Genomic DNA, 27,797 nt, shown 5'->3' on the forward strand with positions numbered 1-27,797 from the left:
TATTATTATTATTATTATTATTATTATTATTATTATTATTATTATTATTAATTTATTATGATTGCGAGTAAACGCGAAATCTGTGTGGTGGGAGAGACAACTTTGGTGTTTAAACGATTGTTATGAGAACGATACTGTCAGTATTGTATCGACAGACAAGAAAAGAACAGTTGTGTGAGTTTAAAAAATTTTTTTTTTTTTCGTGGTTGTGGCATTTAAATTTATATGAATATAAATATTGTTATATTTATTTTTTAAAATTAATATAAGTGTTAAAGTGTTTTAAGGATTATTGTTGATATTCTGTATCATTATACATAACTAATGTTGATTTATATAAATATATATATGGACATTTAGTTTATTTGGATAATGATGATGGAAATTCAGCAACAACATTCGCCGGTTGTCGTCGGACCATTGGATTTTTCGCGACGCGGAGTTGCTGAGGCGTCGGCATTTAGAGTTGTCAAACCTAAACAATCTTCTTCGATTGTTAATCAACAGAATATTATTCCTGAAAATAATAACAACAATAATAATCATACCAATAACAATAATAGTGATAATTTACAAGATCATTCGGCTGTTAATGAAAGTGGTAAGCTCTTTTTTTGTTAATTTTTTTTTATCAATAAATATTCCCAATTAATTTTATAGTAAAAAAAAAATCAGTCAAAAAATTTAATTTAAAAATTCAAAAAAAAGAAAATTAGCTCAGAATTTTTTTTGCAAATTTTTAGATAAAAATTTCTTACATTTCTTATTTCAAAATTTAATTAAAATTTTATTATTGAGATAAAAAATTTACATATAAAATTTGTTTTATAAATGTCACTTAAAAAATTATGATATTGAAGTTATCCGACGTTTAATAATGTTTGGATTTTTTTTTTCACAATAAATTATAAAAAAAAAAAAATATTTAAAAAATTGCACCTATAGTTTTTTAAATTTTCTACATGTGCATATTTTTATTTTTATTTTTTTATAATTGAGTAGTAGAAAAAAAAAATCAAAAAATTGTTAAATGTCTGTTAACTCCATAATCATTAAAAAATTTCATTCTTAAAAATAAAAATAATTATTTATTTATTAAAAAAAAAACTGAATTTATTTAACATTGAACTGTTATTACGTACAAGTATAATGATACGTGCATTTAATCGTGATAAAGGGATCGAATGCATCGTTTGTTATCAGGACGTCCATTACCTGGCTATTATCCTTGCATCTATTCACCTCTGCTTCGTCATTTGCTGCATCGATACCTCAAATTTCATGTGACATTTTTTTTCCACTACATCACACTCTCTAATTCTGCCATTAATTGTCACCTTTAATTAAAGTACTGTAACATATAGATCAGCAGACTAACGTCATATATAAATTAATTATTTTCAATTTCCAAAAAAAAAAAATATAATCATGCAATTAAAAAATTTATTACTTACCTACAGTAATTAATTGTCACATATTAAGGATAACTTTAATGTCACATATAAAGAAGTGAATAATGTGTGCGTGATTGCGTGTCAGGTGATGTGTGATCACCTTGGTTCAACAGGTGAATTGCTTGAGCATTAGACCACCAATAAGGGCGAAGGATATGTGTATATACACGCAATATGTCTGTTTGTATATACAGACATACTTAAGTTAATTATCTGTTAATATAACTGACAAGTTAACCCAATAACGTATACAACCATACACCTTTGACTTTATACTCTAGTACTAATATAGTCGGTAAGCTTATTGAGCTTCACATGTCGTTGCTTAAAAGCTTCGTAAATGATACGCAAATGCCGTAAACCTGATGTATTTATCTTTTGAAATTTAATCTATAGTAATCTGCGTCGTAAATAATTGTTATTAATTACTTGATTTTTTTTTTTAAATATTTTCGTTTATTTTTATTGCATACTTTATTCCCATATCTTATCATACGTTTATTTTTAAAATCAATGTGCGAATAATATATCTTAGTGATTTAATTTTGATGATTTTATTTATTCTTTTATCCAAGATTTATATCATTCATTGTAACTTCATTAATACGATAAACTACATGATTCAGTCCATTATTGATTTTATCAAAATAAATATATGCAAATATTAATTTTTCGTAGACTGAGGTATAAACCGGAAAACTTAAAAAAAAAAAAATAGTTTTATTTTTTACTGCGGGTTTTAATTACCGTATATATTACAGTCAACCTTTGACCCATTTGGGGTAACTTGAACCGTTTCTTAAAAGTATGCTCAAGTTTTTTTTCTAAAGAATTGTGTTATTTTTTGGAAATGGACAAAATGTTATCGTAGCAGGTCAAATTTACTTATGATGTACTTTCATCTTAAACAAAAAAATTTTTCGGGAAAATGAAAAATATTTTCTTTAGATTTAAAAAATTTTTAAGAGCGCTGTTTTATCCCGCGTATTCTATATTGTTCAAAAATGAAATAATTCAAAAATTATTGAAAAGAATAAAAAATATTTACTCTGAACAATTCAGTGTTTAGTACAAATTTATATATTTATATATATCAAAAGATTTTTTATCAAATTAATTAATTGAGTTAGAGGAAATAAAAAGAAAAAATTTTTTTTTGAATTTTTGTCGGTGCTCATTTTGCCCCCACTAGTGTTATATTGGTATTTTGATAGACTACTAAATTTTCGACACAAAAAGGAAGCAATTTTTTATACTAAATCATATCTTTACTATGGATAATATATCCAGGTGTGTATTTTATGTATAAATATATAACATATATATGCGTTTGAGGTTGAGCGTATTGCTATCGTTTGAGTCATAAATCTACAAATCGCAAATCCATCGTGATTTCTACAGTTAAAAAAAATGTAAATATAAAAATAATAATATATAGATATTTTCGTGTTCAAAATTCTAAGATTTGTTTTTTACAGAAACAAAAATAAGTTTACTACAGGAAAGATTTTTTTTACAAAACAAATAATTTTTAAAGTAAATTATATAAGAGAATAAAATAATAATATTTGAAAAAAGAATTCGTGGCTTATGAGTTTAAAGTTAATCGTTGAACACGCGTACAAAAGAAAAAACCGTTTGTTCTTTTTCCTCGTCCGACAAAATACACTCAACAATATTGCAGCTCGTGTTATCTTACCTAAACATGTGATTACTTCTCTTTGAATGTATCGGAGTATATATGTACATAAATATAAATATAGGTAATAGGTAACACACATATCAGGGAAAATATATGATTTATTCTCGATAATCCCGGACGCGAGATAGCTTTGCGGCGAGGCTGATTCTAATCTGTATGACAGAGGGACCTCGCCGGGCTATCAACATTCGGATTATCCTGCGCTTCTATTGCTCTGGATTACATACTTATTTTTTGTTTTACGATAATCTTAACACATTTTACCTGCTATTGAGATTTTAATTTTTCATTAGTCATTCATTATTTACATTACTCATAAATCGTAATATATGTCTCATTATTTTTTTTATTCAATCAAAATATAATTTAGTATTCTATTATTTTCAAGTTCTCATAAAATATAATTTATAATTTTGAATAGTTTAAATTAAAAAATGAGGTTGATAAATAAAGTTTAGCCCCTCATTTATTCTTCTAATAAAGATGCCCTTGTCGAGGGGTTGATCTTATCTACGACCGAAGAATACCAAATTCGTCTTCATGCTTGAGATGTTTGATCTCAAATTCTTTTCCTTCTACGTCTTCTTTTCCGAATAGATTTTTTTTTTTCTTAAAAATAAAGAAAATTTTACGCTTGATAAAATCAATAAATACCAAAAATAAAAGTCTGCAAACAATTCGGCTATTTTTTATAAACAATTTTCTTTGTTTACATTTTTGCTGTATAAAGTAATTTCGTAAATATTCAAAAATTTTAAGACTGATATTAGTTCTATAGCGATTATTCTCATTTATATATTTGCTATTTTGGAAATATTAAATACTGTTAAAAGAAATTTTTTATACTTTGTAATTATTGGGTGAAATACTTTTTGGACTTTAGAAAATGTATTTCCCACTTAGCATATGTTTGTAATTAGTGGTTTTGAGTGTGCGCATAATTCATTTTTTTTTTGGTCATTATAAAAAATTTGCTGGTATGAAAAGATCTTCAAAATTTACTTGAAGTATAATGAGAGAAAAAAGTGCATATTTCCAAATAAAATTTCTTAATTTTAAATGCAAAAAAAAATATATTCTTAGTAGCAGTAAAAATGCATTGTCTGTAAAATTTATTAGTAGATTGAAGCAATTATTATAAAAATAAAAAATATTATACTTCAATGCAGTAAATTTTTTTGTTGTTTTTAGTATTATGAGTTAAGTAAACATGTTTATCTGAATTCCAATTTTTTTTCTCTCACTACTGTAATTATTCAATTTAAAAAATTATAAATTGCAAAATAATGTATTCCTACACTGCGAAGAGTCAAAATTTGTTAATTCAACATTTAGATTTTTTTTTTTTAATTTTTTTTTCAAATCAATTGGTTTTTATAATGCATCATAAGTAAAGATCAGAGAATAAATTTAGGATAATAACTGAGATCAGAATTGAATTAAAAAAATAAATTTTAAATGATTATTTTCATAAGAATAGTAGATTTTTTTTTTTTTTTTTTTTTTTTTTTTTTTTTTTGTATAAAGACTTATACTTGAAAAAACTCCTAAATTGTTTCAAATTATTTTTAAGAAAAATTGTCGAATTTTAAGTTTTCTTTGTATAAAAATCACCTTAACCAATTTTTCGTTATCAAATTTCTATATCATAGATTTTGTGATCAATGACAAGCATTTTATGTTTTTTGCTATTTTTCCTAAGCAACAAAAATTTCTAACTTAACAATTTTGTGAGAATTTCCAATTATGGAAATTGGAAAATAATGGGATTGCTATATAATAATTTTTGTGACTATATATCAATAAATTCCATAGGAATTTGACTAATTTTTTTTTTTTACTCGAAAATAAAATTAAATCATTTAAAAAAAATTTTTATCTTTAAAATAAAAATTTAATTTACTATATTGGTGTCAATTCAATGGGTGTTTGGTGTTAAATTTTACATTGCGATAGTCATTAAAAATATATAAAAAAGAAAAGTCCGTTAACACTTATTAATCTGAGTAAATTTTACTTCAAACAACAATTTATTTCCAGCTATTTTCTTATCACTGTAGAGTTAAATATTATTATTATAAGGATAACATTAAAATAAGTAAAAAAATTTTTGTTCACAGAGGAATATAATGTCAGATTAATGTTTCCAAGGCTATGGGCACCTTTTGGCACCTTAACAGCAACGACAAATTTACCATCTTTTGGCAGAAACCATTCAGGTAAACATATATTCGATCTATAGAATAAAGAAAAATAAACTATCGTTTTCATGACTCAATGTATTTTCAATATCCATATAAAAGTATTCGATGTCAATATGTCAAAAGAAAAAATATCTAATAATAAAATAAGTAAAATTATCCGAATATATTTTCAGAAAATTGATAGTAGAAACATCAATTTGGACATAATAGTATCCATGGTTATTTTATAATTTATTTTGACGTATGACGAATATAAAAATATTATCACTGTAATACGTGTAATTGAAGTATCTTCGAATACGATAGAAATATCTATAACACTTTTGCATATTTTATAAATTACTTTATTATAACTCTAAAGTTGTCAAAAAATATATGAATACATGAAGTGATCTAGTAGTTCTCTGATCGGATACTGTCTTTTACCTTATGTTTAAGATGCCATATATTTATTTTTTTAATATTTTTAAACGGATAATTTAGTTATGGTCATTTAAAAGACCTAATACCCAATCAGAGACGTACCTGATCAATCCATGTATTTGTACATCTATATTGATAAATATAGATATATAAAAACATAGAATGATGGAGTCCGAGTCCCTGATCGGGTATTAGGTTTTTTATCTTCCTTAAATTACACTCAAAATTTTATGGAGTGAAAGTGGATTAAATCTGGAGTGAATGCGGAGCGGATGACTTTGTGTTTATTTAATCCCTTTAAAGTAAAATTCACTCCAAAGTGTATTTTAATTAGAAACTTCGAATCGGAGTGAAAGCGGATTTAAATAAAATCCATTTCACTCTGCTGAAAAAAACAAACTCCCTATTAATTCCATATGCGGATTGATTTTTTCTAAAACTCCGGAACTTCGGAGTGAATTCAAATTTGGATAAAATCCATCATCACTCTCGATTTTTTACCGTGTAATTACTAAAAATTTTTGTATAGCAACTATAAATTTTGAACTGTTTATTTTGAAAATTAAAATTAAATTATTTTGTTGTGAAAAATGCATAATTATCAATGACCTGTGACCCCTTTCTTCTCAAATACATATATATATATATATATATACCATAAAAACTTCCTTTAATCCCGGATGACGGCAAGTTTTTCTTTATCAATCGTCATAAGTTGTACGACCGGTCTGATGATTGAGGATAAATGGTAGCACGCGTCATGTGTAACCTTTTTCCTCTCATACAACTTAATATATTGCTTCTCTGTTATATTCATTGCGGTACAATATCATCCGTTTGTTCTTATTCTTCTTAGCATTACGCATATACAATATACAATAAAATAGCAGCATCTTCTTCCTCTGTACTACTTCTATATCCCCTTACTCGGTTTAGTATAGGCGCTTGCTACACACTCTATACACGGCCGTCACCCCAATTGGAGCAGATTAGAGGCGCAACACAGGGATTCGGTTGGTCGGCCCCTTTGTATTTGAGCGCCGGTTGCGGTGGCGGATCTACTCGTAGTATACCTACTCTGAATTAGTAACGTCTTGTCATGTTAAACGCACCCACATACGAGTCATCGCGGCGGTACCTCGCACGTGACCGTTAGTCCTGCTATACTCCATACTCTATACTCTAGACTCTTCTTTACTCAACTCCCTCATCTCTTTTAAATCATTAAAGTATTTCAACGAAATTGAAACAGATTATGTACGCCTTGCAAAGGGTATTCATGAAAATAAAAAAAAAATATTCTGTGTAAAAAATTATACCCGGAGACCATTGGAAATTACATTAAATGGCATAATAAATCTTGAGTAGTAGCTTTAATTGTCTTCTTTTTTTTTTGTTTAAAGTTTAAATGTGAACACACTTTTTTCATAATTGGAAAATTTTTGTACATAAATAAAATCTATTGATTAGTAAAAAAATTGCTGAAATTTCTAATACAGAATATTAAAAAATTTTATTTTACGCAAAATCGATTTTTTCCGACAGCATTAAACAAAACTTCTATTAACTTCATAACTAAAAATGAATTTTGCAAAATGCCACTAAAACTTTATTGAAAACCAGTCAAGTTATTTTTACTATTCCAATAAATTTTCATGAAAAATCAGTTCAATTTCACTGAAAATGTTGTAGAGAATAAATAAAATTTATAAAACTAGTGTTAATATTTACCCTCAGAAAATTAAATAATAGAAACTACTATCTGGCTATGGTAAAATTTCTATCATTAATCCGATAGTAGTGAATATTATCTAGATGGTTGTATAAATCATCTAGATTGTGATATTTACCATATTTATAATAATTGTTATAATCCTGTAAGTTAACTAGACTTAATTATTATAATTATTCTAAATAGTTATATTTATAATCCAGATGGTAACAGTTACCATCAAAAATTAGAATTGTTACTATCCTGATAGTAACTGTTACGAAATTTATTGCAGAAGTTATCATCCAATGATTATTAATTCTAATAAAAAAAATTATAACACTAACTATTTTTGCATTGAAAAGTTCTGATCATTCTAGTTCATTGGAATTATACGGAAAAAAAACTCTAAAAATTACTCTTTGAAATTATAACCCGGTTGTCAATATGGGGAATTTTAACATTCAAATAGTAAATTTTATAATACATGTCGTCTATTTTCTGAGTATCAGTTACAATTTTTAAAGTTCAAATAGTAATTGTTCTTGCATAGACAATAAATTTTCCTACTTGTCCTGTAATTATTTACGTTTTAATCATAATTGAAAAATTACTATTTAGAATGATAATATTTTTATAGTTCATTTTTTTCCGGGTAAAAATTGATCATAATAAATACAATTACTTAATTTTCTGAGTGAATCTTAAAAATTTTAAGAAAATTCAATTGAATTCCACATGAATTTATTTGAAATTGCACATGGAAATTCACAACCCCCAGATTTTAATTTTTATTGACAAAATATTTTTATTATTTTGAATAAATAAAAAAATAACAAGTTCCTTGGTCATTTTGTTAAAAATGAGCCTTACCCGATTCAAAATATTAGACGTAAATTGAACGTTTTAAACGTAAATTAAATGTTTTGAAAGTATATTCAACAATTGTTTTGTATTTTGGTTCGTAAAAAATTGGTACTTTCATGAGCTATGATTTTAGTTTAAAGACAACATTAATTAATTTATTTAAATATTTGTATTCACAATTTTCATAACCTTGATATCATAATATATGAACAGATATAAATATATAGTGTTAAAGATAGAAGTATGAAACTGAAAAAATTGTTTTTTCAAAATACAAATATTTTATTTAAGAGCCAGAAAGGCAGACGACAAAATTTTAAAGAATTGACGTGATTATAATCCAGGAGTACAGAATTGATGAAAAAAAATTGTTTGGTATGCTTGTGTTTCTTATTGTAAGTCTAAATAAGTTTTAGTTACGTTTTTGATTCACGATACTCCAATCTACATTTGGAATAAATTAGAAGCTGTCAAATTGAGTTTTTAATGTTCAAAATGTTCAATTTACGTCTAATATTCCGACTCGGGTAATGATTGTACTCAGTCTACACAAAGTCTTTAATAAATACTTGAAAAGTATTACATTAGATTTGAGATAAAAAGTTCTCCATCTCTCAGTATCAATAACGCATCGTTTTCTACCGATAAATGACAGTGAGAGTTAGGATTAAAGTTGTGTCAGTTAACTCGATCTAATTGTCTCCCCTAGCTTAGTCTTACTATACAATAATCCTACGGGCCGTCAATAATCATCAATATTGTCTTTAATAGTTCATAGGCATCCTAGATATGTATATATATAATGTCACTTGAATCTCTTGCCCGCGTATTGCTCTAATATACGTCTATAAAATAATATTTTATTAAAAACGCTAGCCGGTATAATTTTTAATAAAACTAATAACAAATCTCGCGTGACCCTAAATAATTATTATATCTTGCGTCATTTTATATATTAAATCTTATTATTACAATACGTGATGTTACAATACTTTTAAATTTCTACTCTTCGTATCACGGAATGAGATTACTTAAAAAAGTTACTCAAGATTTTATAACACTCATGGTATAACATGTGTTATATATGTTGTATGACATATTGTAAGTAAAATAATAAATTAAATAAGTTTTACTGCAATACGAATGTACCCGGACGTCTTGCTAACACTTTTTGAGTTAACTTTTTCTTTTATGAATCCACTTTTTGATTTTATTTTTCCTGCACCATCTGTACACTATTGCACTTTTTTAAATATAATATTTCAAGTTCATTATACATATATACATATATATATATATATATACAACAAAACACATTGGGTTGCCACTCTCAGAAATTTTTTACTGCATTCCAGACGCGGCATTTGCGTAAGCACTTTTAGTTGTCTTGCTTTCAATCCCTTTTCTCTCATATGAGACTTTCTGCACTTGCTTATTACACTTTTTTATTTTTTTTATTTGTCATCCTCTTCATGTGTCCGTAATGTGCCTGTAAATTTTAAATTATTCCTGAGAAAATAAAAAATACTAGCGAAATAAATAATTAAATCAAGTTTTTTTTTATTAATTGTTACATAATTTAATTGCAAGTAAAGTACTTACTCATTTTTTATATTTATTAACTTTTTAAAACAATGTAGTATAAAAAAAAATATTTAATTACTGGCAAAATTTATGAATGCTTCCTTAAGATTTGAAAAAATTTTCCCTCAATCCATTGTGTCAAATTTAATAAAACTTTTAAATTATAATTTTTTATTTTTAAAATTCAAACTTTTTAAAATATTTCAACAAAATTATCATTCTCTTTTAAATTTTTTGAATGTATGAAATAGATATAAATTATGTACACTGTAAAAAATTAGCGGATGAACGCGAGGTAAATCTAGAGTTGAAAAAAATTCCTTATTTACTCCGTATGCAGAGTGATTTTTTCAAACTCCGAGTGACGGAGTAAATTCAGATTTAAATAAAATCTGTAATTACTCAAAATTCACTCCCGATATTTACAGAGTATAACTAAGAATGATTGGATATTAATGTAAGTGTTAAATATATATATATGTATATAAATGGAATTTGAAAAGCGAATAAGTGAAAAATAGATGATATATGATTATAAATCTTTGACATTTTTATTTGATTAGAAATCAAGAAGCAGTTTGCTCGACATCCCTCGATACTCTCCTTTATAAATCACCCCTAAATATTATATATCTATATATAAGAGTGTATAACTGGTGGGGTGTGTGTGCAGCCAGTTGGTTTTAAACGTGATTATGGTGCCCACTTTCTATATAATATACTCAGACACGTGCTCGCGTGTAGTCCACGCGGATTATAAATATCATATTAAACCCAAAAATAATCGTTTTATTTTATGAATTATATATATATTAAATATCAATGATCCACCGCATTCCATTTTAAATAACAAATTATATCTCCCATTATCTATTTATATTTATATTTACATTCTCATCCTCATCATAATCAAAACCCCTCCTCTATTCTATTCAGCATGAATCTGTGATAAATTAATGTCAAAATAAATCATACATACATATATATATTTTTTTTATTGTGCTTTATTGCTTTTAATCTTTTTCATTCAAGTATAACTTGACCCTCTAATTTTTTTCACTATAAAAGTGAAAAGGGTAAAACTGCTTCTGGAATTTCTACGATTTCATTTTTTTTTCCGACGTATATACAAGTCAACTCGTTAGTCCGTCGCACTTATACTCTCCCGAGTTTTCTACTCTTTTTTCCTCAAAACGAAAGACCCACACCAACGTCAGAATACGTGACTTAAATCTTATTTTACAAGATGTACACTCTGAGAATTAAATATATTGCAACCAAAAAAGCTTTTTTATTAAATTTTTTTCTGTTATATCTTTTATATAATCAATCAGTTTATTTAAATTAATTATTAATAATAATAATAATAATAATAATAAAAATTTAATGATTTTATTTGCAGAAAGATTATCATTTGGCGTGGGTCGTTTAGTAGGATCACCTTCACCAAGAAGTCAATCGTCATTGCATTCCTTGGGTCCATCATCACCGCGGCCGTCGCGGCATCCCGAAATCGATGTCGAAGCAGAAGAAGACGAGGAGGAAGACGAAGAAGTGGACGTGGATGTCGAAGAAGTGGGCGATGAAGATGAAAATGAAATAAAAGGTGGATCGAGTGGAAGAGATTTTTCATCACGGTCCACTCATTCAACCCCCTCACCGTCATTAACCCGCGGATCAACATCGCCATCATCAGTAATTCGGCCTCCAAGAAGATCCGGTGACAGTTTTAGTGTATCAGCACTTCTCAGGCCAGATCCACCGACGAGCCAACGGAATTCTTCACCATCTTCACATACAGATTCTTCAACAGTAACAACTGTTGCTAATCGACATCAACCTGGACCTACTACAATGGCAGCGGTAGCAGTAGCTGGAATTGGTTTATATCCACCTTTACATCTTCAAAGTGGATTATTACCGCCTCATCCGCATCATGCGCTGTCTTATCTACAGCCACATCTAATTTCTCATCATCTTTTACCGCCGCATTTACATCCCCTTCTGAGAACAGTACATCCGTCCCATCCGGGACTACATTCAGCTCACTCGACTCATGGTCTTCATCATCCACATCCACTTGGTGATGTTTACAGCTGTGTTAAATGTGATAAAATGTTTAGTACGCCTCACGGTCTTGAGGTAATTATTATTTCATTAATTTATTGTTCAGGGATCAACAAAAAAGAGTAAATACATGCAGATAATTTTTGAGTTAAAATTACCCATAAAGTTTGGTATTGCAAGGACATCTAGCCAGTAAATAAATTTTTACTATTGTCAGTAGAAATTGCACTTCATTTACATGCTATCGAGTAGTATATTTTATAATGTGCATGGGAAAAATTTACCACATGTCCGCGCAGTATCAAACTTTTTGGGTAATTTTTTCTAAAAATTTCTTTGCGTGTACGAGTATTTAACTATTAATCAAAAATACAAATATCTCAAAACTAAAATACGGTTTTTATTATTTTGACTGTTAAGTTACGCGGAAACGGGGCAAAGTGGGAAGTCCAATTGAATAATTTATTTTTGCGCTTTTGAACACTGATAATTTGTTTTTGTTCACTTCAAATGAACCTCTCATTACTTTCAATAATTAAAAGAAATTTTTTTTTAATTTCAAGTTGCCCGTTATACCCTCAGTACTTCGTATCACTTGAAAGTTCATATTAATCGTAAAATAAATAAAAAAAATTAATTTTTTTTTTTTTCACCAAATTAAAGAAAAATATCCCGGTCTCCATTTGAAATTTGGGTTCACCATAAAAAAAATCCTAAACAAAAAAATCCTCCGGTCACAAAATTATCAACAATTCAGTGATTTTTTACTTGGGATTTATTAAATGGTCACCTTAAATTTGTTCATTCCTGATTGACTGATAACAAAAATCCTTAAATTAAAAAAAAAAAATAAATAAATAATATTTTTATTTTTAAAGGTACACGCAAGAAGATCGCACAATGGTAAACGTCCATTTGCGTGTGAATTGTGTAATAAAACGTTTGGCCACGAGATAAGTTTAACTCAACACCGTGCAGTGCACTCTGCTGAAAAAGTGTTTGAATGTAAACAATGTGGCAAGTCATTCAAAAGGTCAAGTACACTGAGTACACATCTGCTTATTCATTCAGACACTCGGCCGTATCCTTGTCAATTTTGTGGCAAACGATTTCACCAGAAGAGTGACATGAAAAAGCACACCTACATTCACACAGGTACGTCGGTTAAATACTTTTGATTTTCATTATTTATTTATTGTTGTTTTTCCTGTGGTTATATATAAATTGTATATAAACCACAGCATCACATCAACTATGAGAATAAGTTTCTCAATGTTTTGGATTCTGTTAAAATTTATCTAAATTACCGGGGATGTGCTGTGTAATCTAAATAATTTATAACTGTCTGGATAGACTGTCTGGCTATTTTACGGTAGTAGTATATATTGTCGAGAATTCATCTCTTTTAACTTGTATCTGGATTTTCTACCAGTCCGGTTTTCCCATTTACACATGTGGCGCAAGGGTGTGTGCTAATAAACGTAATGCTCTTTTCCAAAGCTTTACCATACACCATATTACACTATATATATATATATATATACATATATAAAATATCAAACCATCCCCATTGGTCTCATACGCCCTGCTTTTGTATACTAACTGTCCCGTGTATCTTTCATGATTCTCTACTATTCTGGTGACTCTTTTCACTTTATATTAGTACAGTGGGTACGTAATTCTGTAATGGAAATTTTCAAATAGATTTAAATAGCATAAATTATTCGTGGGAATATAAATTAATTTTTCTAAATATTAATGTCTGAGGATTTTGATGAAAAGTGACTTGTTTTGTATCGATAAACATGGATAAAAATAAGTGGTAACACTTGACACTTTGGTGTCACTGTAGGAGTGGGAAGTAAAATGGTTGAGGGTGAATAAGAAGTTGGTGGAGTAGGTGTATAAGGCTGCTGGGCGATGGAGGAATGCTAGAGAATAAAGAGGATAAGGAAAAAAAAAGTTGAGAGGCGTGGATGAGGGTGAATCTTTCTTTCTTGGTGTAGTATCAAGGATCTCGGGGTTTTCTGTCACCATGGTAACACTCCTGATGTCTTATCAAATTATCACCTTGTCCTCTCTGCTGTAGATATACTCGTGGTACTTGCTTGGCTCTTTGCAAAAGGCTGAACCAGCCCTTTGGACGCAAGCCGTCACTGTGTACGAGTGTACTTTTTGTAATGACCCTTCGACGCTTTAGTAGAGTGGAAAAAAAAAAACTGGACAAAGCAAAACTGTATGGTCAATTGGGTGGATGTTAACTACCTTGGGGACTGAAACTATTCGCGACATCTAGGTTAAAGGAAGGATTTCTCTTAATTAAATTTATAAAAATCAATTCTTCGAAATAAATTTTTGTATCATAACATATTTAAAGCCGTAGATGGACTGTGGCGTCTGAAGATTCACCTAAAGTTTAAAACTCCAATGATATTCATGCTTGTAAACTTTGCTACTTGAAATTGGTTATTTGTCAGTTTTTAGTCAGTAATCTATCGGTCATCTATCAGTCATCTCGATGGAAAATCTATAGAAAATCTGTAGAAAGTGTATGGAAATTCTAAATATTTCGATGAAACTAGACCTAAATCTTGACGCTCCCGAAAAACTTTTCGACGATTGCGGAATACTTTCGGAACAATTTCGAACACATTTGACCGGATAGATACCTGTCAAAAACACTAATTTTACATATCAAAAAATTTCAATTAATAATAATGTAGTTGTTTTTTTTTTTTTCAATTCAATTCAATTTAATTGACGGACAAAAGCTGGAAACCTAAAATAGTCTTTAGCGTTTTTTAACACCTTAATAAAGGGCTAAAAATTTCGTATTTTCAAAAATTCTAATTCATCTCCGAGAAAAATTGTTTTAAAATTCTCATTTACTCTACGAGTGTAACAAAGATAGTCCCATTTATTTTTCTGAGTGAGAAAGAGGTCCGGTAGCATTTTCCCTTAAATGCATGATTTTTTATTTCCATTTGAAAAAAAATGATGTAAAGTAAAATGTGTTTTACCCATAAACAAACTGATGTAGATCTAGATCAGTTTGCATTAAAAAAAGTCTGGTCTCAATGCACAGGTGAGGTTTTTTTAAAACAAAGGCGCATGACATTCAGCCGTTAGAATATGATGTAGGCTGGATCCTATTGTATGAATTTAAGGGTTAATTTGATTGTTTCTTCTACTTGCATTGATTTAAAATTTTTTAATTTAAATAATGAAACAACACATGGGTGATATTTGTAATAAATAATAGGTTTTATAAATGACAAGTGCGTAAAATCTCATCTAAGGTATGGGAGTGATAACGTGGCGTGATGGGAAAGCGTACGTGATGCGTGTGTCGAGGCCGAATGATTGTCCCGAGCGACTCGAAGCTCTAATGATAATCAAACTGAGCAGTATGTCTCTTTATACATTTATATATCTATATATGTTGGGTTGCATATCTCTATCTTTATCAGACTGGTGTTAACTCATCCCTCTAGTCACCAGTGGTAGTGTGCTCGGGCCATGTGCAGTGAGGGTGCGGCATCGCAAGATTCCCAAGGGACCAGAACGGCGTGTGGCGTTACGTAAAATCATTATTAGCTTGCTAGACTATAGGTATTGTTCATTGGTGACACTGACTACGTATCAAGTAAAAGAGTAAATTAAATAGACAAAGATGCATTATAGATTCATATATCAATACATATATGTATTGTTATATTTAGAATTTAAGTGAATGAGACAAAATACATATACATATACATATACATATACACGGTGACATATATGTATATATATGTATATTGAGTGAATAAATAAACCTGACGAAATAACGACAATGGAATGAGTGCTCGGCAAATATTGTTCAGCCGCTGGTATTTCGCGGCAATTAGTTTTCATCGCATTTTCGGGTACTCTTTGTGGTTAAAATCCTTCACTATATTTTCTCATTGCTATGTATGTAGTATTTTTTTTTTTATTGAGTACTCGGACACTATAAATAATAAAAAAGAATTTTTTTTTTTTTTACAACTGTTTTGATAAAATAAATAATTTTAAATTATGATTGAATGGTAAACGATAAATCATTTTATGTAAATGAAAAATATGAGCAAAATAAAAAAAATGTAGTTATTTGAAAAAAATTTGGTATTAAAATTTAAAAATAAATTATTTTATTTTGTGGTTTATCAGAATTTTTTTTTTTGAGATAATTTAAAATTTGAATTTAAATAAAGTATAAGAATAATAATGATAAAATATTTAGAAAGAATACAAAGTTATGTATACAGTAAGTTATCTGATGTTTAACTTGTAAAAGTGCGATCATATTTATCCATGTGTGTTAAAAGACCAAAGACTTTGAGTACATTTAGACCAACTGGTGACGAAACAACAAGTGCGTGCATCAACTTTCATTTCACAGAAGCCCTAACCCCTGATAAGTAAACACGCGAATGTAATCTCTGGCCCTACTGTCGTGGTCTCAAATAAACACCACTTACCAATCACTTTGCGTTATATTATTTTAGATGCTTCAAATTTTTTTCAATTATTAATTTTTTTTTTTAACCAAACAATTGCTGTTACTTTGTTCATCTTTAGATAAAAAAAACGAAGCAAATTTAAATAATTTTATCGAAAATAAATTTTAAAATATATTGATAATTAGTATAAGATAAAAGAGGATTACAAACCGATACTCATGTAAATTTAAAGTTTACTTGTCTATTTTGTTCACCCCTCAAGTTGTCAAACGTGAAGTACACTTTAACAAAATCGACCCCAATGTTTTCATAATAAACACAACCTGCTCGATCGTCAGTCGAGTAGAATTGAGTAAAGCGAAGTGAACATATTTCACACTCTACTATTTTTCTTTTATAACTTGACACAAGTTAATTAACATCCTTTATATTTTTTGACTAAAACAATTTTTGTTTATTTTTTAAATATTACAATACATATAGAGGAAGGGGAGGGGGCAAAACGGGGTACTAGAAAAAATACTTAATTTTCGGCGACTCAAATACGTTAAATCTTTTTTTTTAATAATCTTCAAAGTAAATAGAAAAATTTTCAGCTGCTGTTAAAAAAAAAAATTCTAGAAATTCAATTTTCTTGTAAGTAATTTATATAATAAAATTACATTTCCCATAATTATTGATTGCAAAGGAAGAAAACAATCTTTAATAGTTTTTATCATAAAACAAAAGTCATTACTATTTTTCGACTGACACTATAGATTTTTGAAAAAATTTAACTGCTTACTTTAGTTATTTTGCTTGAATTGGTAATTTTTTATTTGCAATTGACTATTAATTCCAAAGAAGACATTTTTAAAAACGCAATTACATACTACTTAAAGTAATAGATTAAAAAATAATTAAAAGTTGATTAAATTTCAAAATTAAAAATATTTTCACGTTGATTATTGAAATACGTCTGAAGTAATTTGAAACTGGGAGCTCTTTTATTGTAAATTGATAAGAAAAAAAATCAAATTGATTTCGTACTATTTTTTTGCAAACAAAATTTTTCAAAATCGCTGAAAAAAAAATTCAAAATAATGCTCAGTTATATTTACAAGCGATTTTGGAATATTTAAAAAACATTTAAAAAAAAAATCTTTTTATCAAATTTTGTGGGCGCGCAATTCTGCCCTCTTTCCTCTATATTGATTTTTTTATTATCTAAAATTTTTTTTTTTTAGTTTTGATACGTCAGATAAATAATTATCGTATAAACACAAGTGCATGAAAGTGGTTAAGCATTATAACTTGAAGAGAGTGAGAGTGCAAAGGTCGCTTCTGCTCCCTAGCCTATACTATTAGAGGTTTACGTCTGACTACATCGGCTTTTCGAGACTATCCTCACTCTATTCATGTACTGTATCATTGACTCACTAACACCACAACATCACTTCAAGCCGTTTAAAACTTTTTGACAGGGTTATAATAATTTGTACTAGAAGTTTAAAATCATCATTTGTCTTACAAGTCATCTTTATAGTCAAAATTTTTATTATTTTATTATGAAAAAAAAATAGCGTGATTTTTTCATTTCTTTCTAACTGTCAAATCAGTATTAAGTATCAATACGAAAAAGTTTTCTAGATTTGAGGTAAAATGGACCTTCTACAAAAATAATAAAATTAAAAAAAAAACTGTATTTTATTAATTGATCATAAATTAGGAGGCTGCGTACTTGAAAATATATTTTTCTTTGAAATATAATAGAACTATAAATAAATTAACTACTTTTAATTAATAATATAAATGTATTTAAGTACTTGATACTACTTTCTGATCCTTGGTTTAATTTTATATTAATAATCGTATAATTTATGTTTCATAAATATAAATTTGTGTTGAAACTATAAGACGAATGATTAAGTGAAACATTAGACGAGAACTGAACGTAGTAACGTAGTGGCGGTACCTACTCAAGAACTAATAGATCGGATTTGTCACGATTCCTAATGTGATCGACGGCGTAATAATTTAATAGCCATCAATTCACCACAAATGGTAGGGAGAGGATTACTAACAGTCTCCCTGCGGTATACCAGAGAGCACTAAGGAGCTAACCGACTTAAGTTTCCGGTATCACGTTTCTATTGCTTTCCTTCTTCTATCTTGCTTACCAACTTGGTTCCTTGTTTCCTTTATTCCTTGGTGTCTACATTCAAGATTCAGCAATTGTATTCTAAAACTCTCAGCTGTTAACATTTAACAGTTTAGTTAGCGATTTGCTTTAGTAACCATTCTATTAAGTTAAAATAAAATAAAACAATGGATTAGGAATCGAGATTTAGAGTTGTTAATTGAAAAAAATTCTAGTATGGGTTTACCTCGTGTGTCGTTGAACACTCGTGTTATACGTTCACTGTGCAAAGAGGGTGGTGTTGTACATGGATTGTATGTACACTGAGTTCCTGGTTCTATGTCCCATGGTAACACTTTATCTCGTGCCCTATTCATGTACCACGTTTCGTTCGGAATTAGTCACTACAACGCGCTACTGTACACTATTGCTAGTAACCTATAGTTATACGTTCGTTGCTTTTCACTTCCGATGAATTTACTGGTATCCTATGTAAATACCCCAGGGATTACTTGTCATCGATCTATATCAGCATATATACTGCCAGATGATTTTAAATAATTCCTATACCATACTGGTACGACACATATACATCTGATTGTTTGAAAATTATTATTTTTTTACTTTATTGTATTTTATTTTTAAGCTCGCTGTGAAAAATTGGGAGTAATTACGGAATTTGTTTTAACCCGCATTTACTCCGAATCAGAGTTCTAATGTTAAAGTAAACTCTGTTTCAGAGCGAATTTTACTTCGAAGGGATTGAATAAATAAACAGTCATCTGCTTCATATTCACTTCGGGTTTAATCCGCGTTCATTCAAAAAATTTTTTACAATGTATTAAATAAAATTTATTTTTATTGAAGGATATAAGGATTTTATTATTGCTAATAATTATATTTAGTTTTTCATTTTTGAAAAAATCTTGAACCAAGTCAACTTTTTTTTTCAGTATGGCTATAAAAAATTTTTTCTATTAATTTATTAGTAGACGAGTAAAAATGCGGATTGAAAAAAATTCGCGTCACTCCGAAATTACTTTTAAAAAAAAACCCTATTCACTCTGCATGCGGAGTGAGTTTTTGCAAAAGCTACGCAACTCTGAGAGTGATAGAGTAAATTCGGATTTAAATAAAATACATGATAGCATTTAAAGAGTATTTAGTACTTTTTTTTTATTCGCGAGTGAAAAACGAATTGTGTTAAGATATAAAAAACATGAAATAATTAAAATTGTAATTAAAAAAACTATCAAGTATAAAAATGTCTGATGAGATAAATAATCACTGTGAAATAAAAAAAAAAAAAACAACTTTTGAGCCCCATGTGTATCCAATCGGATTGAATGATATCCGACCTGGTAATCCCGGCTGGAAGCTTTCTATACTCTAGTGTAAAGAGAAAAGATGAAGGAAAATCCAAGCTGTCCTCGATATGAAATATGAGATGTGGTTTTCTCCAGGATTCGCTCGCGTCTTTTTTCTTTTACGCTATATCCTTTTTTTCTTCTGCTAACGCCTGCTGTGAGTTGGGTTCACTTTTTCTCGTTCATTTTACACCATACCAAAGCTCGACGTCCTCTGTCTCAATAATATTTTCTCTCTTCTCCTTTATTTTATCCTCATATCTGTAAAAGAGAGCCAGAGCTAGAGCTTGAGCTTGAGCTATAAAGCTTTATTTCTCTGTCAGACTTCTCCGGCTCGCGCATTCGACCTCACCTCTCGCGGGGATTTGGATTGGAGGGCAGACACGAAGCCCCGAGAGTAGGAACGTGGTCGATGGAGACGAGAGGAAATCAATGCCTTTGCCAGGCTCCTCCGCCAACGCAGACCCGGCCCCACCTCGAAGGACCTGTACTACTTGCTTTCTCCGATCTATACTACTTTTTCTACTAGTCAACTAATGTCGGATTTTCTTTTTACATTCTTTGTCGTTTTATCTATGAACTTTTTTTTTACAAGAATTTTTTTTGTCTAGAAAAATTTTTTTTTTTTTTTTGTTAAGTTTAATCTCTTAATTTATTGCTCTGAGTTAGTAAAAATTTTTATTTTGACTATTAAAATATTTTTTTATTTAAATTATTAAATCAACTATTTTCTCAATAGATGAATTGCTCCTAATTATTAAAAAATAATAAATTACAGAGTAATAAAAAATAAAATTTTGAATAATTATTTTAGTAAAAACTTTCTATTGATTAAATATACAATAGAGTTGATAATGAACTGTAATAATAAATGATACATCCCTCGGTTGATGTTTGAAAATTGATGATGGAGCAAAGATCCCGAGTATAACAAAGCACCAGCAATTGGTTTACGAGAACACGGGTTAATAATCTTCGAATTAATTTACCCTGAAATCACGTCGGCTTCATCTAAAATCATCTAAGATATTCATCTCAGCTGTCACAAACTTTTCAAAATAAAATTTAAGACATTTTACCCTCTAATAATTAAACCCTATTATTATCCTTTTATTTACTTTTTTATTTTTTAATTATATCTTTTAAAAAGTTATTACCGAGACACTAAATAAAATAATGGAAAAAGTTTAAGGAGTTTTGCCACTTGGAAAGTAATAAAAGTTTTCTTACACTAAAAGCAAAAGACTCTGAGGACATACAAAGGGTAAAAGAGGGAAGAGGAATGGTTGAGTTGGAGTAGACGATCCCTAAGATTTCTCGGAGTTTAATATAGTTTTAGGGGCGGCAATAGCGGTCGCTGCTCCGGGCATGTAATGGCGTCTTAAGTCTCCGTGGTTCTCAAACATTTCAGTGCGAAATTAAAAATTATTTGATTTCTTCTTTCCAAGTATTTCACTTTTTATTTTATATTTTAAATATTTTTAATTTATTTAAATATTTATCAAATAAATTATAAAAATATTCAAGGGTTCAGAGTAATTCAGACAAATTAAATATCATATTTTAATGTACTAATGAGGAAATAATCAATTAGTGTCACTAAAAACTTATTACACAAAAGGTTAAAGACTCTAAACCTGATCAGAATCATTAGTCGCTCATTTTAACTGATTCAGGCAGTTTTAAAAAATTATCATTGATAAATAATTATTTGTAAATCTAAATATATTAAAATATGACGTATCAAAACATTTTATAATTGATTATAAATTGAAATTAAGAAACTATTTTCAAAATCGCGCTCAGTCAGCCATTTTTAACTTTAAAGGTTATTCGTTAGCTTAAATGTAGGTTATGTTAAAGTCTTTAATAATTGTTATAATTATATGTTATTCTATACGAAGCACTCCTCGAGAGTAAGTCTACGTCGGTTTTTACCCGCACTATTAGAAAACAATTCTAATCTCACCGTTACTACCCTCTAAAAATGAATTAGTGAAATTCACTGCGAATCAGTAAATAGTCACTATTTCTACAGCTATAAGTATACCACTTATTTAACCAGAGGTATACTTATACACTGTGAAAAATTCCCATTGAATTTTACTATGGGTGCATTGTAACCCCGGACCATAAGAAAACTGATACAAAATTTACAAGTGTCCCATAGTAAACGTATGCGCATAGGTCCCAATCGTGTCGTCTGCGCATACTGTTTACTATGGGATTCTTGTAAATTTTGTACCAGTTTTCTTATGGTCCGGTGTTACAATACGCCCATAGTAAAATTTGTTGGAAATTTTTCACAGTGTAGCTGGTTCCCAGTGAATATTAACTTATTCGAAGTGAATTTCACTGATTTCTTTTTAGAGGGTAGTAGAAAATTGAATAAAGTAGTATATTTTATAAATTATTCTCCAAATCAACTTTCTTAAATTTGAAATAGTGACGATTCACTATTTACTAGTGAAAAGTATGTCACTAATTTGAATAGTGGTATACTTTTCACTGACAATAGTGATTTTCGCTATACGTTTTTAGAGAGAATATACTTATCATAGTTCAATTGATATTATCTTTGAGCGAGTATAGGGCCATGTGTTGATCGAGTAATGGTAGATCACAACTTTTGCTGAGCGGCTATAAGTACACTCAACGAGCTTATTAAAATGATTAATAATAATTAATTATCAACATTATTTTTGAAATTAAAAATTTTTTCTAATATTTAAAACTACGAAAAATAATTATAAAAAAAAAAATTGATTTTTTATTTCATATATATATATATACCAAATTATAGTAAATGGTTTGATTTCATTCCAATGAAAAGTGAACGGGTAATGGCACCTTTTTCTTATTTTTTTTAAATTTTAGGGGAAATAATTAATAGATTTATACTTATTTTGCAAAATAAGACATGTCTGATATTCTAAATTTTTTTAGATATCAAAAATTTCCATGTGCTTTTTTTAAGAAAATAAATGTTGTATACATGTAAATATATACCGTTGGCGAGACGATGAATCACGAACTAAAGCTAGAGAGAATAAAGAATAAAAGGTAGAAAATAAAGAAAGTAGTGTGTGCAGTATAAGTTTCTTGCAGAGATAAAGACGGGATAGAGGTAACCTCGGTGCGAGCTTCGGACGGTTCTTGATTTTTACGAGCTCGTAAATTCCTGGGAGTCTTCGCTCTCTTCTTTTACTTGTCTTGGCTTACCTCTATTTTTATGGTTTTTTTTCACTTCTTTCCTTCTTCCTTCATTGTTATTATTTTATTTTAAAAATTTCTTAGCTCTTAAAATTGTAAAAATGGTTTTATATTTTAAACAGGTAATTGCGCATGCGCATGCCCACAAATTCTCCACTTGGATTTTTTATTTATCAAAAATATTTTTTCTATCCACGATATCGCAGTATAACTATTACAGGATGTTGAAATAAACGTGATAGAAAATAAAAAGTATGGATGAAATCGATTGGTAATAGTAGGTGGGCTTGCATCGACGAGATTGTAGGTTCGATTAACTAGTTGTTTATGGCGGCGCGTTGTGATGTCGATTTTAGGGGTTATATAGGTACGTTGTTGTTACACGTTTGACAATAGAACGTTCGAAAGCGTTTAAATAAAATAAAATAGATAAAATAAAAAAAAAAAAAAAAGAAAATTAAAAAGGGTAAAAAATACGAGTAAAAAGTCCATTAACTCCAAAGCTTTGAGTTTTTCTTCCTTTTCATTTGAATTTCCTCTTTGTTCATCACTCGTATAATAAACTCGTGCTTTCATTGTCTATCTCTTTTCGTGAACTCGCCCCAGGTACATTCGTTGTCGCTATGGTAACAGGGGGTTAGAGCCGCCCCCGGCCACCAATCAGAGCTCTCGTGGCCGAGATGAGAGAAACGAGCGGCGAACGTTCTACCCTTTTCAACCTACCCTCTTCTCCCCTTTACATTCTCTTTCTCTCTTTTTCTCTATTCACTATTTCACTCAATGCCACTGCTGGCTGCACTTTCGCCCACGAATTTCACCCACTGAATGTTACTGGGCTGAGAGAAATAACCTTGTGTATAAGAGAGAAAGCAAACTCGTTGCCGGGCTGGCTGTGATTCTCGCTTGGGAGGAAATCTTGACCGGGCGTGCCCCGCATCCCCGATACTACCAACCTCTTGTGCTCTACTGTTTTTTCTTTTACTTCATCTTTATCTTTATACATTTTATTTTTATATTTTTTTTTACTTCTTCCTCTCCTCTTCTTCTTTTTCTTCTTCTTCTTATTCTTCTTCTTTCATTTTATATATAAGATCTTAAAGAATATATATCTTAGCGTGTTACTTCAACTGGGATTCAACACAAGTGCCAGCTATCTTACTCTATATAACCCTCTATAACTATTCCCAAGCGAGAAGTTTCTGCAATTGACATCTCGGAAATCTCGATATTCGATACCGATATTTTCAAATCACTTTGACTGATACGTTACTTTTTTTCTTCAATATGATTTATTATTTAAAAATTTTCCATTGATTGTCTCATAATTCTTCATTTATTTTTAGTTTACTTCAAATAAAATCGAAGATAAATTCAAAGATTAAATTCACTTTTTTTCCACGCTGACAACTTTATATTGACTTATTTCAAAAGTGACATCTATTTATATTAATACCCAAAAATACTGCAAGAAATTAATATTCCGTTTATTTGAATTGTCAATACCCAGGATATTTTATTTTATATTTATATAATTGTTATCGATTACATCGATTATTACTAAAAAAAAAAATAACAATTAAATATTAATAACATGAATTGTCAACTTTACCTAAAAATTATTCGAATTTATAAATTTTAAATTAGTAGACATTAAAAAGTCAGCAGTGTCTGATCGAAATTAGATTCTTCTACTTACGCAAACTAATAATCATTTTTTTTTAATCAGTCAAATTTACTTTTAAATATTAATAATTTTGTTTAATGAAATAAAAAAAAAAGTAAATTATTTAAGTAAATTACAGTAAAAGTAAAATAGGGAAGCTGGGGCATGACGGACACTCTGTAACTCCCCAAGAAACATAAATTTTATTTAAGTGTGAATGTAGCAGACGTCAGACAAATTAAAAATTATTAATAAATCGAGTAAATAATTAATAAAATAAAATTTTTAAAAAATGGGCATTTAAAAAATTTTCAAATTAATAAATGCATTTTTTATAAATATTATTTTTTAAATTATTTACTCTATTTATTTATAATTTTAAATTTGTTTGATGTCTGCTACATTCACACTCGTAAATTTGATGAAAAATAAATTTTTTTTTTTCCCAATTTTTGTCAAGCTCCGCACTATCGACAATTGGGAGTAAATTCGGAGTGATTACGGATTTTATTTCAATCCGCATTTACTCCGTCGCTCGGGATTTCGGTGTATTAAAAAAAATAAATCTGCATACGGAGTAAATAGAGAGTTTATTTTTTTAGTTAAGTGGTTTCGGAGTGATTGAAATTTCATTTCAATCTGTATTCACTCCGATTCGGAGTTTTACTATTAAAATAAACCCCTTTTAGGAGTGAATTTCACTTCAAGGGGATCAAATATATAAACAGTCATCCGCTTCGCATTTACTCCGCTAATTTTTTACAGTGCACTGAGTCACAACCTATGACTTTTTTATGAATTTAAAAATTTTCGGTTATAAAATAAAATTATCTTTCGAAATTTTTCATATCTATTATTAATTAATAAAATAATAATATTGTTTTTTTATTTAATTACAGGAGAAAAGCCTCACAAATGTCAAGTATGCGGCAAAGCGTTTTCTCAAAGCAGCAATCTGATAACTCATTCAAGAAAGCATACAGGTTACAAACCATTTGCTTGTGAGCTTTGCAATCGCGCATTTCAACGTAAAGTAGATCTCAGAAGACATCGGGAAACACAGCACGCCGAATTAGGCACATCTAACATGCCAACAGTTTCACACCGAGTCTCAATAGTCAATATCACTCAAAACAATATCGTTACGTCAAATTCATCGATGAGTCAGTAAATTTATAAATAATATAATTAAATAGATAATTATCACTGTATTATAAATCATTGCAATTAGTAAATAAAATAATAATATTAATAATAAATATAAATATGAATATAATAAATAAATTAAATGTCATTAAATTTTTAAATTTTATTGACAAGTGATCTTTTTAAAAATTATAGAAATAGTGTGAAACTTTGCTTTTTCCGATAACCAAAGACTAATTATATACTCCGAACTTTCTTATATCTTATTGATTATGATAAACAAAAAAGAAAGTATAAGAGATTAAAAAATTATATTTAAACTTAAGTATCAATATTAATTAATTCATTTTTAAAAATTAATATTGAAGTCAAAAATTTATATAATTAAATTTTATTTTCTCATTTTATAAATTGAGATAATTCTCGTACTGTAAAATATAACATACTTATAAAATAACATTTAAAAAATATATATAATGTACTAGTGAAAGTTACGTCAGAAGATAATGGTGTAAATATTTGATATATATCTTATAAATTAATTTAGTTCTATATATGTATAAATATAATAATTAGAATAATAATAATAATAATAATAATAATAATAATAATGACATATTCTGTACGCGGCATTAATATTATTAAATATATTAAAACTATAATTAATAAAATGCAAATATATATGTATAAATAACAAGTATAAATAATTATAAATATTAAAAATCTAAATAGTTAATATTAAAAAAGTATTGCGAGATAAATAGAAAAATTCCTTCCAGCTTTAAATTTATCTTTCCGCACCTAATTAATTATCTCGCCTACTAAATTTAAAAATTATAAAATAAGTCAAAATCTTATTATTGTTTTATTATTGATGATTATATTATTATTGTAATGAGTCTTCTTCGCTATTAATTATTAATTAATTATTATTGTCATCATTAATTATTATCATTATTATTGACAAAAATAAAAGCTGTTAAAATTTGTAAACATTATTTGTTTTAATATTCATACATATTATTAGACAATAATATATATATGTGTATATATATATATAGCGTTATTTTACCTCAGAAATTTTTTTTAACTTCTTTACCCTCCCCCCCAAGCCTCTACATCTATTTATTTTTTCCTCCACTCACGAGCTTTGAGGTAATTTTTATGCACATAAATTTTCCAGCTCTGTATTAAAGCTTGAGAATTTGCATAGAGAAATATATTCCATAAATTTTCATGAAGCTTTTTTTCATAATGCGAATTAAATTCGTGAAAGAAGGTAGAAAAATTTTTCATACATTCTATTTAATATTTAAACTTGCATTTAAACTTTTCGTATATATATTTTATATTTTTTTTATTCAATCATTGTTTAATCATTTTTTTACTGATATATATTATCATAAATATGAGGTGTCAATATTTTTAAAATAAATTACTTGGATTTAAAAATTAAAATAAAAAATAATAAATAAGTAAATAAATTAATAAGACAAGAGGAAAAAAATGAAAAGGGAAAAAACGAAATGAGAAAGGGAATAAATGACGATGGCAGTAGTTACTAGTTAGGCAAACTGCCCCATCGTTAACGATCCAATATGTTTTCGCTCCCTAGTATGTAGAGACGCCAGTGGAAAAGCTTGACGATGAGACGAAACGATCTTAGGCTACAGACTAGCAAAGCAATGTTATATACACCCCTTATATAGATTTAACTCGCCCTTTTCACTTTGTACAAAGTACATTTAACGTCGAATGATATTTTTAGTCTCATTTTCTCAAGTAGTTTGAGA

The 27,797-nt window shown here is 28.5% G+C and overlaps 1 protein-coding gene across 1 annotated transcript; it reads left to right on the forward strand.

Annotated features, from left to right (window-relative positions):
* On the forward strand, window positions 1-26,029 carry LOC103568370 (zinc finger protein 547). The gene is made up of 5 exons (XM_008545206.2): window positions 1-601; window positions 5,277-5,375; window positions 11,348-12,087; window positions 12,891-13,167; window positions 25,758-26,029. The coding sequence occupies exons 1-5, from the start codon at window positions 373-375 to the stop codon at window positions 26,027-26,029; spliced, it is 1,617 nt and encodes a 538-aa protein (XP_008543428.1). The 5' UTR covers window positions 1-372.
* The last annotated feature ends 1,768 nt before the right edge of the window (window positions 26,030-27,797 follow it).

Source organism: Microplitis demolitor, chromosome 4 (assembly GCF_026212275.2).
Source record: "Microplitis demolitor isolate Queensland-Clemson2020A chromosome 4, iyMicDemo2.1a, whole genome shotgun sequence".
NCBI lineage: Eukaryota > Metazoa > Arthropoda > Insecta > Hymenoptera > Braconidae > Microplitis > Microplitis demolitor.